Raw genomic sequence first — 12,780 nt, 5'->3', positions numbered from 1 at the left:
GGGCAGACTCTCTCTCTTCGCTCAGGCTTGGGCAAGAGATGTTCTGGATCCTTGGGCAGTAGAAATAGTCTCTCAAGGTTATCTTCTGGAATTCAAGGGGCTTCCCCCAAGGGGGAGGTTCCACAGGTCTCAATTGTCTTCAGACCACATAAAAAAACAGGCATTCTTACATTGTGTAGAAGACCTGTTAAAAATGGGAGTGATTCATCCTGTTCCATTAGGAGAACAAGGGATGGGGTTCTACTCCAATCTGTTCGTAGTTCCCAAAAAAGAGGGAACATTCAGACCAATCTTAGATCTCAAGATCCTAAACAAGTTTCTCAAGGTTCCATCGTTGAAAATGGAAACCATTCGAACAATTCTTCCTTCCATCCAGGAAGGTCAATTCATGACCACGGTGGATTTAAAGGATGCGTATCTACATATTCCTATCCACAAGGAACATCATCGGTTCCTAAGGTTCGCATTCCTGGACAAGCATTACCAGTTTGTGGCACTTCCGTTCGGATTAGCCACTGCTCCAAGAATTTTCACAAAGGTACTAGGGTCCCTTCTAGCGGTGCTAAGACCAAGGGGCATTGCAGTAGTACCTTACTTGGACGACATTCTGATTCAAGCGTCGTCCCTTCCACAAGCAAAGGCTCACACGGACATTGTCCTGGCCTTTCTCAGATCTCACGGGTGGAAAGTGAACGTAGAAAAAAGTTCGCTATCTCCGTCAACAAGGGTTCCCTTCTTGGGAACAATAATAGACTCCTTAGAAATGAGGATTTTTCTGACAGAGGCCAGAAAATCAAAACTTCTAAACTCTTGTCAAATACTTCATTCTGTTCCTCTTCCTTCCATAGCGCAGTGCATGGAAGTAATAGGTTTGATGGTAGCGGCAATGGACATAGTTCCTTTTGCGCGAATTCATCTAAGACCATTACAACTGTGCATGCTCAGTCAGTGGAATGGGGACTATACAGACTTGTCTCCGACGATACAAGTAGATCAGAGGACCAGAGATTCACTCCGTTGGTGGCTGTCCCTGGACAACCTGTCACAGGGGATGAGCTTCCGCAGACCAGAGTGGGTCATTGTCACGACCGACGCCAGTCTGGTGGGCTGGGGCGCGGTCTGGGGACCCCTGAAAGCTCAGGGTCTTTGGTCTCGGGAAGAATCTCTTCTCCCGATAAATATTCTGGAACTGAGAGCGATATTCAATGCTCTCAAGGCTTGGCCTCAGCTAGCAAAGGCCAAGTTCATACGGTTTCAATCAGACAACATGACGACTGTTGCGTACATCAACCATCAGGGGGGAACAAGGAGTTCCCTGGCGATGGAAGAAGTGACCAAAATCATCCAATGGGCGGAGACTCACTCCTGCCACTTGTCTGCAATCCACATCCCAGGAGTGGAAAATTGGGAAGCGGATTTTCTGAGTCGTCAGACATTTCATCCGGGGGAGTGGGAACTCCATCCGGAAATCTTTGCCCAAATTACTCAATTGTGGGGCATTCCAGACATGGATCTGATGGCCTCTCGTCAGAACTTCAAGGTTCCTTGCTACGGGTCCAGATCCAGGGATCCCAAGGCGACTCTAGTAGATGCACTAGTAGCACCTTGGACCTTCAAACTAGCTTATGTATTCCCGCCGTTTCCTCTCATCCCCAGGCTGGTAGCCAGGATCAATCAGGAGAGGGCATCGGTGATCTTGATAGCTCCTGCGTGGCCACGCAGGACTTGGTATGCAGACCTGGTGAATATGTCATCGGCTCCACCATGGAAGCTACCTTTGAGACGAGACCTTCTTGTTCAAGGTCCGTTCGAACATCCAAATCTGGTCTCACTCCAACTGACTGCTTGGAGATTGAACGCTTGATCTTATCAAAGCGAGGGTTCTCAGATTCTGTCATTGATACTCTTGTTCAGGCCAGAAAGCCTGTAACTAGAAAAATCTACCACAAAATATGGAAAAAATATATCTGTTGGTGTGAATCTAAAGGATTCCCTTGGGACAAGGTAAAAATTCCTAAGATTCTATCCTTTCTTCAAGAAGGTTTGGAGAAAGGATTATCTGCAAGTTCTTTGAAGGGACAGATTTCTGCCTTGTCTGTGTTACTTCACAAAAAGCTGGCAGCTGTGCCAGATGTTCAAGCCTTTGTTCAGGCTCTGGTTAGAATCAAGCCTGTTTACAAACCTTTGACTCCTCCTTGGAGTCTCAATTTAGTTCTTTCAGTTCTTCAGGGGGTTCCGTTTGAACCCTTACATTCCGTTGATATTAAGTTATTATCTTGGAAAGTTTTGTTTCTGGTTGCAATTTCTTCTGCTAGAAGAGTTTCAGAATTATCTGCTCTGCAGTGTTCTCCCCCTTATCTGGTGTTCCATGCAGATAAGGTGGTTTTACGTACTAAACCTGGTTTTCTTCCGAAAGTTGTTTCTAACAAAAACATTAACCAGGAGATAGTAGTGCCTTCTTTGTGTCCGAATCCAGTTTCAAAGAAGGAACGTTTGTTGCACAATTTGGATGTAGTTTGTGCTCTAAAATTCTATTTAGATGCTACAAAGGATTTTAGACAAACATCTTCTTTGTTTGTTGTTTATTCTGGTAAAAGGAGAGGTCAAAAAGCAACTTCTACCTCTCTCTCTTTTTGGATTAAAAGCATCATCAGATTGGCTTACGAGACTGCCGGACGGCAGCCTCCTGAAAGAATCACAGCTCATTCCACTAGGGCTGTGGCTTCCACATGGGCCTTCAAGAACGAGGCTTCTGTTGATCAGATATGTAAGGCAGCGACTTGGTCTTCACTGCACACTTTTACTAAATTTTACAAATTTGATACTTTTGCTTCTTCTGAGGCTATTTTTGGGAGAAAGGTTTTGCAAGCCGTGGTGCCTTCCATCTAGGTGACCTGATTTGCTCCCTCCCTTCATCCGTGTCCTAAAGCTTTGGTATTGGTTCCCACAAGTAAGGATGACGCCGTGGACCGGACACACCTATGTTGGAGAAAACAGAATTTATGTTTACCTGATAAATTACTTTCTCCAACGGTGTGTCCGGTCCACGGCCCGCCCTGGTTTTTTAATCAGGTCTGATAATTTATTTTCTTTAACTACAGTCACCACGGTATCATATGATTTCTCCTATGCAAATATTCCTCCTTTACGTCGGTCGAATGACTGGGGAAGGCGGAGCCTAGGAGGGATCATGTGACCAGCTTTGCTGGGCTCTTTGCCATTTCCTGTTGGGGAGGAGAATATCCCACAAGTAAGGATGACGCCGTGGACCGGACACACCGTTGGAGAAAGTAATTTATCAGGTAAACATAAATTCTGTTATTTATTTAAAATGGAGTATATTCGTACCTTGTTAAAAGAGGTGTTGATTACATTGGATATTGAGGAAACTAGTCCTCTTGATACTAAAACTAGTAAACGTTTACATTCTGTTTATAAACCTCCTGTGGTTACTCCAGAGGTTTTTCCAGTTCCTAATGCTATTTCTAATATGATTTCTATGGAATGGAATAGGCCTGGTACCTATTTTATCCCTTCTTCAAGGTTTAAAAAATTGTATACTTCTTCTCAGAGTACAGTGAATGTCAGAGGGATGTGAAGGGAGTATCACCTATTGAATGCAATGGTTTTCCTCACGGGAGATCTATTTCATAGGTTCTCTGTTATCGGTCGTAGAGATTCATCTCCTACCTTCCTTTTCAGATCGACGATATACTCTCATATTCCATTACCTCTACTGATAACCGTTTCAGTACTGGTTTGGCTTCTGCTATATGTGGATGGGTGTCATTTGGTAAGTTTACATTACTTAAGACACTATCAGCTATGGTTTTGGCACTTTATGTATTTATATAAAGTTCTAAATATATGTATTGTACTTATATTTGCCATGATTCAGGTTTTCAGTATATTTCCTTTTGCAGACTGTCAGTTTCATATCTGGGAAATGCTTTTTTCAGGAAAAATTTATTTCTAACCTGTGGTATAGTCTCTTTCTCAATTTGACTGTCTTTAAATTCCCTGGCAGAATTAGGCTCGCGAGGGCGCCAAATGACAAAGTTTATTGCATCATTCTTGGCGCAAGATTTTTTTGGCGTGAAGTTACGTTCGTTGATGCAAATTCGTCATTTCCGGCGTCTTAGTCATCAGTGAGTCCTTCACAAGGTCTGTCATTTCCGGACGTTTTTGGTGCCAAAAAATATTTTTCTGTTTGTTGTGCGTCATTCTTGGCACCAAATATTTTCATTATTTAAGACCCCATTCCTATATGCCTCTTGCCTTTTTTCTCTATCAGAGGGCTATGCTGTTTGCTTTTTTTCCCATTCCTGAAACTGCCATATAAGGAAATTGATAATTTTGCGTTATATGTTGGGTTTTTTCTCTTACATTTGCACAATGTCTCAATCTGATCCTGTCTCAGAAATCACTGTTGGAACCCTGCTGCCTGATAACAGTTCTACCAAAGCTAAGTGCATTTGTTGTAAACTTGTGGAGGTTATATCTCCTGCTGTGGTTTGTAATGGTTGTCATGATAAACTTTTACATGCAGAGAATGTATCCATCAATAGTAGTTCATTACCTGTTGCTGTTCCCTCAACATCTAATGCACAAGATATACCTGTAAATTTAAAAGAATTTATTTGTGTTTCTATTCAGAAGGCTTTGCTGCCATCCCGCCTTCTAATAAACGTTAAAGGTCTTTTAAAACTTCTCATAAAGTTGATGAAATTTCAAATGACCGGCAACATGCTGAATTATCCTTCTCTGATGGGGATCTATCTGGTTCACAAGATCTTGCCTCAGATATTGACACTGACCAATCTTCTTATTTATTTAAAATGTTCTTTGCTAAAAGAAGTGTTGATTACATTGGATATGGAGGAAACTAGTCCTCTTGATATTAAAACCAGTAAACGTTTAAATTCTGTTTATAAACCTCCTGTGGTAACTCCAGAGGTTTTTCCAGTTCCTGATGCTATTTCTGATATGATTTCTAAGGACTTGAATAGGCCTGGTACTTCTTTTATTCCTTCTCCAAGGTTTAAAAAATGGTATCCTTTGCCAGCAGTTACTTTGGGGATCTTTTCCCAAAACTCTAAAGTTGATGGGGCTATCTCTATTCTTGCTAAATATCCTTTAGATAGGAAGCTTGAAAATCTTATCTAAGGAAAGCCTATTTATATTCAGGTCATCTTCTCAGGCCTGCAATTTCTTTGGCTGATGTTGCAGCTGCTTCAACTTTTTGGTTGGAAACTTTAGCGCAACAAGTATTGGATCATGATTTTTCTAGCATTGTTAACTTGAATTAACATGCTAATAATTTTATTTGTGATGCCATTTTTTATATCAGAATAGGATTCAGATTAAGACCGCCTGTGAGAAGATCTTTTCTCTCATGCATCCCTGCAAATCCAGTAAAGGCTCTGGCTTTCCTGAAGTGTGTTTTAGACCTGGAGTTATCAGGGGTAATCATGCCACTTCCGTTTCAGGGACAGGGTCTGGGGTTTTATTCAAATCTATTCATTGTCTCATAGAAAGAAAATTTATTCAGACCAGTTTTGGATCTAAAAAATTTGAATCGATATGTAAGAGTACCAACTTTCAAAATGGTGACTATAAGGACTATTCTGCCTTTTGTTCAGCAAGGTCATTATATGTCCACAATAGACTTACAGGATTCATATATTCACATTCCGATTAACCCAGATCACTATCAGTTCCTGAGATTCTCTTTTCTAGGCAAGCATTACCAATTTGTTGCTCTTCCTTTTGACCTAGCAACAGCTCCAAGAATCTTTTGAAAGGTTCTCGGTGCCCTACTCTCTGTAATCAGAGAGTGGGGTATTGCGGTGTTTCCTTATTTGGATGATATCTTGGTACTTGCTCAGTCTTTACGTTCTGCAGAATCTCACACGAATCAACTAGTGTTGTTTCTTCCAAAAACATGGTTGGAGGATAATTTTACCAAAAAGTTCTTTGATTCCTCAGACAAGGGTAACCTTTTTAGGTTTCCAGATAGATTCAGTGTCCATGACAAGAGACATCTGAAATTGGTTGCAGCCTGTCGGAGCCTTCAGTCTCAGTCATTCCCTTCAGTAGCTATGTGCATGGAAGTTTTAGGTCTCATGACTTCAGCATCGGACGCGATCCCCTTTGCTCATTTTTATATGAGACCTCTCCAGCTTTGTATGCTGAACCAATGGTGCAGGGATTATACAAGGATATCACAATTAATATCCTTAAATCCCAATGTTTGACTATCACTGACTTGGTGGTTAGATCACCATTGTATTGTTCTACGGGCCTCTTTCGTTCGTCGAACCTGGACTGTGATCACAACAGATGTGATTCTTTCAGGTTGGGGAGCTGTTTGGGGATCTCTGACAGCACAAGGGGTTTGGAAATTTCAAGAGGCGAGATTACCAATAAATATTTTGGAGCTCCGTGCGATTCTCAGGGCTCTTCAGTTTTGGCCTCTATTGAAGAGAGAACCGTTCATTTGTTTTCAGACAGACAATATCACAGCTGTGGCATATGTCAATCATCCAGGGTGGGATTCATAGTCCTCAAGCTTGTATACTTGTTTGGGCAGAATCCATCTCCTGTCTAATTTCTGCAGTTCATATCCCAGGTATAGACAATTGGGAAGCGAATTTTCTCAGTCATCAGACTTTACACCCGGGAGAGTGGTCTCTCCACCCAGATGTGTTTACTCAAATTGTTCAGATGTGGGGTCTTCCAGAAATAGATCTGATGGGATCTCATCTAAACAAGAAATTTCCCAGGTACCTGTTCAGGCCCAGGGATCCTCAGTGCTTAGTCATTATGGTTTCTCTGATTCAGTGATTAATACTATGTTACAGGCTCGTAAATCTTTTTCTAGAAATATTTATTATCGAGTTTGGAAGACTTACATATCATGGTGTTCTTTTCATAAATTCTCTTCATAAATTCTATTGGCATTCTCTTAGAATTCCTAGAATTTTACAGTTTTTTCAGGATGGTTTGGATAAAGGTTTGTCTGCAAATTCCTTGAAAGGACAAATCTCTGCTCTTTCTGTTTTATTCCACAGAAAAATTGCTTAACTTCCTGATATTCACTGCTTTGTACAGGCTTTGGTTCGTATCAAGCCTGTCATTAAATCAATCTCTCCTCCTTGGAGTCTCAATTTGATTTTGAAGGCTTTACAGGCTCCTCCGTTTGAGCCTATGCATTCTTTGGATATTAAACTACTTTCTTGGAAAGTGTTGTTCCTTTTGGCCATCTCTTCTGCTAGAAGAGTTTCTGAATTATCTGCTCTCTCTTGCGAGTCTCCTTTTCTGATTTTTCATCAGGATAAGGCAGTTTTGCGGTCTTCATTTAAATTTTTTTAGGTTGTGAATTCGAACAACATTAATAGAGAAATTGTTGTCCCTTCTTTGTGTCCTAATCCTAAAAATTCTTTGGAGAGATCTTTACATTCTTTGGATGTGTTGAGAGCTCTGAAATATTATGTTGAAGCTACTAAAGTTTTCAGGAAGACTTCTAGTCCATTTGTTATCTTTTCTGGTTCCAGGAAAGGTCAGAAGGCTTCTGCCGTTTCTTTGGCATCGTGGTTAAAACTTTTGATTCATCAAGCTTATTTGGAGTCGGGTAAAGCCCCGCCTCAGAGAATTACAGCTCAATCTACTAGATCCGTTTCCACTTCTTGGGCTTTTAAGAATGAAGCTTCAGTTGATCAGATTTGCAAAGCAGCAACTTGGTCTTCTTTGCATACATTTACTAAATTCTACCATTTTGATGTATTTGCTTCTTCGGAAGCAGTTTTTGGTAGAAAAGTTCTTCAGGCAGCTGTTTCAATTTGATTCTTCTGCTTATGATTTAAGTTTTTCCTTTTATTTATGAGAATACATTTATGTTTGGGTTGTGGATTAATTTTTTTCAGCGAACTGGCTGTTTTTATTTTATCCCTCCCTCTCTAGTGACTCTTGCGTGGCGTTCCACTTCTTGGGTATTGCTATCCCATACATCACTAGCTCATGGACTCTTACCAATTACATGAAAGAAAACATAATTTATGTAAGAACTTACCTGGTAAATTCATTTCTTTCATATTGGCAAGAGTCCATGAGGCCCACCCTTTTTTATGGTGGTTATGATTTTTTTTGTATAAAGCACAATTATTTCCAAATTCCTTTGTTGATGCTTTTTACTCCTATCTTTATCACCCCACTACTTGGCTATTCGTTAAACTGAATTGTGGATGTGGTGAAGGGTGTATTTATAGGCATTTTGAGGTTTGGGAAACTTTGCCCCTCCTGTTAGGATTGTTTATCCCATACGTCACTAGCTCATGGATTCTTGCCAATATGTAAGTTCATACAGAAATTATGTTTTTTCCATCAGGATCTCAAATCGTTAAATTTGAAGGTATGGGAATTGAACACTTAGCGCTTAGTTATAGAGGTTTCTCTGACTCAGTGGTTAATACTATGCTATAGGCTCATAAGTCTGTTTCAAGGAAGATTTATTATCAAGTTTGGAAGACTCATATTTCATGGTGTTCTTCTCATAAATTCTCTTGGCATTCTATTAGAATTCCTAGAATTTTACAGTTTCTTCAGGATGGTTTTGGATAAAGGTTTGTCTGCAAGTACTTTGAAGGGACAAATCTCTGCTCTTTCTGTTTTATTTCATAGAAAGATTGCTAAGCTTCCTGATAGTCACCGTTTTGTTCAGGCTTTGGTTCGTATCAAGCCTGTTATTAAATCAATCTCTCCTCCTTGGAGTCTTAGTTTTTTTTAAAGACTTTGCAGGCTCCGCCTTTTGAGCCTATGCATTCTTTGGATATTAAACTACTGTCTTGGAAAGTGTTGTTTCTTTTGGCTTTCTCTTTTGCTAAAAGAGTTTCCGAATTGTCTGCTCTCTCTTGTGAGTCTCCTATTCTGATTTTTCATCAGGATAAGGCTGTTTTGCGGACTTCGTTTACATTTCTTCCTAAGGTTGTGAATTTTAACAACATTAGTAGGGAAATTGTTGTTCCTTCCTTGTGTCCTAATCCCAAGAATGCTCTTGAAAGATCTTTGCATTCTTTGGATGTTGTAAGAGCTTTGAAATATTATGTTGAAGCTACTAAAGATTTCAGGAAGACTTCTAGTCTATTTGTTGTCTTCTCTGGTTCTAGGAAAGGTCAGAAATCTTCGGCCTTTTCTTTGGCATCTTGGTTCAAGCTTTTGATTCATAAAGCTTATTTGGAGGCGGGACAGTCCCCCACCTCAGAGGATCACAGCTCATTCTACTAGATCAGTCTCCACTTCTTGGGCTTTTAAGAATTGAAGCTTCAGTTGATCAGATTTGCAAAGCAACAACTTGGTCTTCTTTGCATACATTTACAAAATTTTACCTTTTTGATGTATTTGCTTCTTCTGAAGCAGTCTTTGGTAGTAAAATTCTTCAGGCAGCTGCTTCAGTTTGATTCTTCTGCTAATGTTTTAAGTTTTTTTCTTTCAATTTATGAGAAAAACTTTTTTTTTTGTTAATTTAAAATTTTCAGCGGAAAATGGCTGTTTTTATTATGTGGACTTCCACATCTTGGGTATTTCTATCCCATACGTCACTAGCTCATGGACTCTTGCCAATATGAAAGAAATTAATTTATCAGGTAAGTTCTTACTTAAATTATGTCCCCCCCCCCCCCAAAAATCCAATGTGTACAACAAAATATGTGCATAATATGGTGTTCATTGTAGAAACGTTCTTTAATATTTGAGGTGCTTGCTTTGAACTATGAAAATTAATTAATATTATAACTATATATATATATATAATATATATATATTTTTTCTTTTTTGCTGTAGCCCCTAAGAGTAAATGGAGTGAAGGTATACACTGAAAATGTGGACAAAAGACAGATTATCTTAGATCTTCAGATAAGGTAAATGTTCCAAAGATTGATTACTCTCATTACACTGATTTTATATTAAACAGGTTGTTTCTTGCAGGAAAAATTGAACACATTTTATTACACTCTAGTAGAATATCAGAATATGAGTACTGGTTGGTAGATGTCCCATAGCCACCGGAGCAAGAAAAAATATATCTGACCTCCCCTACATATAACACACTGTGTGTGTGTGTGCGTATATGTAAGAGGACGGATCATATTGACAAACAAATAAAGTGAATACACAAATTGATGAAATTCCTTTGGAGTGTGCTTTTCCTTTTTTGGTTTGTGTGTATATATATAAATATATATATATATCCAGGATGAGCACTCTCACTTCAAACGTCAGCAGCCAGGGTGCTAGTTAGGGTTGCACCGATACCATTTTTTTAAGACCGAGTACAAGTACAGATACTTTTTTTCAAATACTCACCGATACCAATTACCGATACTTTTTTAATGTCATGACAGTTTACCAAGCACAATACAGACTAATGATTTAAGATCACTTCTTTATAATTATGAACTGTATCTCAAAAGACATTATGAAATAATAAAACAGTTTTATGTGCTTGTTGTCACAAAGTTCACAGAATATGTTTATAAATAAAATTATTACAATAACAAATATAAATAATAACAACAATAAATAACAGCTGCAGCAGCTGGGACTGGAAAGCTACAATTTAAAGGGCGATTACTGGATGCAATTGGGTTGTAGGGTGCCTATATAACTCATCAATCTGACATTTGTACTTAATACAAAGTCGTATAATTTAATTCTGAAAATAATATTGGGGAAGGAGTATCCCAGTAATCCCCTTTGAGAAAAATGGGGCATTTGTATTCTACTGACTCAACAGAAAATAGGGCTGGTCTTTATATTTTTCCAGGGCTGCTTTTTATTCCCAGTCCAGCCCTGGCTAAGGGTGTTCCTCAGAGTACAGCATATTTTGAGAATAATTGTGCAAGATGAGAGGCTTCCAGATGTAAAGTAGCAGCTTTTAAAGCACTGCTCTGACGTAAAATACAAATAACAGCAATTTGTATTGGCAGAACAGAAGTGAACAATTTTTAGTTAAGTCTCCACTCCAGCTTAAAATGGAATGGGAACATGCAGTTTGAAAAACGCCACACGATGGCATATGGGTAGGAATTGGAGGTATCGGTTTAAGTATCGGTGCATTTGCACGAGTACAAGTACTCATGCAAATACTTGGTATCGGCACCGATACCGATACTAGTATCGGTATCGGTGCAACCCTAGTGCTAGTAGGTAATAGATATACGTAGCAAAAACTTGCACTCACTGGACTTTTTTAACACCAAACATTTAATGTGACGTTTCGGAGACAAAGTATCCCCTTCCTCAGACGTCTGAGGAAGGGGATACTTTGTCTCCGAAACGTCACATTAAATGTTTGATGTTAAAGTCCAGTGAGTGCAAGTTTTTGCTACGTATATATATATATATATATATATATATATTTATATATATATATAGTATCAATGAACAAATGGCTGCACTCACTGGTCCTTTTCAATCAAAAATATTTATTTCTGTGACGTTTCGGGGACCGTATCCCCTTCCTCAGACAGAGGACACATGCAAGATGCATCCCTTTATACAAACACCAATGCAAAGAAATGAAGACCCCACCCCCCACAACGTGGAAAAAACCGCCAAAGGTTGTCATAGCAACCTCCCAAGCACAGTGAACACAATGCATAAACAGTGATATATACAAAACATAAATATAACCATCTCATCAGTGATAGCAGCAACAGGAGATCATATATAACTAACAAAATACAATTGCATTCCTAGAATATGTTTATGATATCAATGCTGTAACCTTAATATACTGCAGACACGCTGCTGCTCACAGAATATAATACCATGCATGTGCCATATTATACAAAAGGACGTTACTAATAAATTTATTACCAAACTTTGGGGAAAAGGAACAAATAGCAGAGCAATTATGCACATCCATTAATGTGTTGTTAAATAAATAAATTAATAAGTAAGCATTACGTTCTCCTACCTCAGGGCTGCTTCATCTCAGAGCGCGCGTACATGCAAGACAGGGGGCGTTGCTAGCAGTGTAAGCCCGGAGACAGCATGTGGTACGTCATCACGTAGCCCGATGTCAACACAGACTCAGCTGTTCACCCGGGGGAACACTCATAGCACAAAAAAGCCTCAAGCGGCAACAGGCTGGTGCTGCAAATAAGTTATTGGGGGACAATAAAAATTAAAGATTAAAAAATAAACAGTATATATGTAATGGCCGTATATGATCTTATACAGTGTCTGGACCATACCTAATATTGATACTAAATAATGCAGCTTGGAATATACTAAAGTATACATGATATTTAAAGGGATATATAGAGATATATTCCTAACCTGGACAAATAATAAATTTAAACACATAGTCCAGAAAAACTTTTTATATCTGTACATATACCAACCTGAAGTAAGATGATAAGGCGATCAATATGGGATAGAGCCAAATGAATACATACTCCTAGCTCAGGTTAATAAATGTAAAAAACACAAAATAAAATTTCTCCAACATTGGTGTGTCCGTTCCACGGCGTCATCCTTACTTGTGGGAATATCTCTTCCCCAACAGGAAATGGCAAAGAGTCACAGCAAAGCTGGCCATATAGTCCCTCCTAGGCTCCGCCCACCCCAGTCATTCTCTTTGCCGTTGCACAGGCAACATCTCCACGGAGATGGTTAAGAGTATGTGGTGTTTAAATGTAGTTTTTTTATTCTTCTATCAAGTGTTTGTTATTTTAAAATAGTGCTGGTATGTACTATTTACTCTGAAACAGAAAAGGA

The 12,780-nt window shown here is 39.2% G+C and overlaps 1 protein-coding gene across 3 annotated transcripts in view; it reads left to right on the top strand.

Annotated features, from left to right (window-relative positions):
• Positions 1–12,780, top strand: part of ESYT2 (extended synaptotagmin 2) — a 581,700-nt gene that overhangs the window by 214,596 nt on the left and 354,324 nt on the right. For all 3 annotated transcript variants that reach the window (XM_053713830.1, XM_053713829.1, XM_053713828.1), the window contains exon 4: positions 9,838–9,914. In XM_053713830.1, the coding sequence (XP_053569805.1) occupies positions 9,838–9,914 (77 nt within the window). The remainder of the gene's footprint in view (positions 1–9,837; positions 9,915–12,780) is intronic.

This window comes from Bombina bombina, chromosome 5 (assembly GCF_027579735.1).
Source record: "Bombina bombina isolate aBomBom1 chromosome 5, aBomBom1.pri, whole genome shotgun sequence".
Taxonomy (NCBI): Eukaryota; Metazoa; Chordata; class Amphibia; order Anura; family Bombinatoridae; genus Bombina; species Bombina bombina.
Note: the sequence above shows the minus strand (reverse complement) of the source record. Positions and strands in the feature narration are given on the sequence as shown.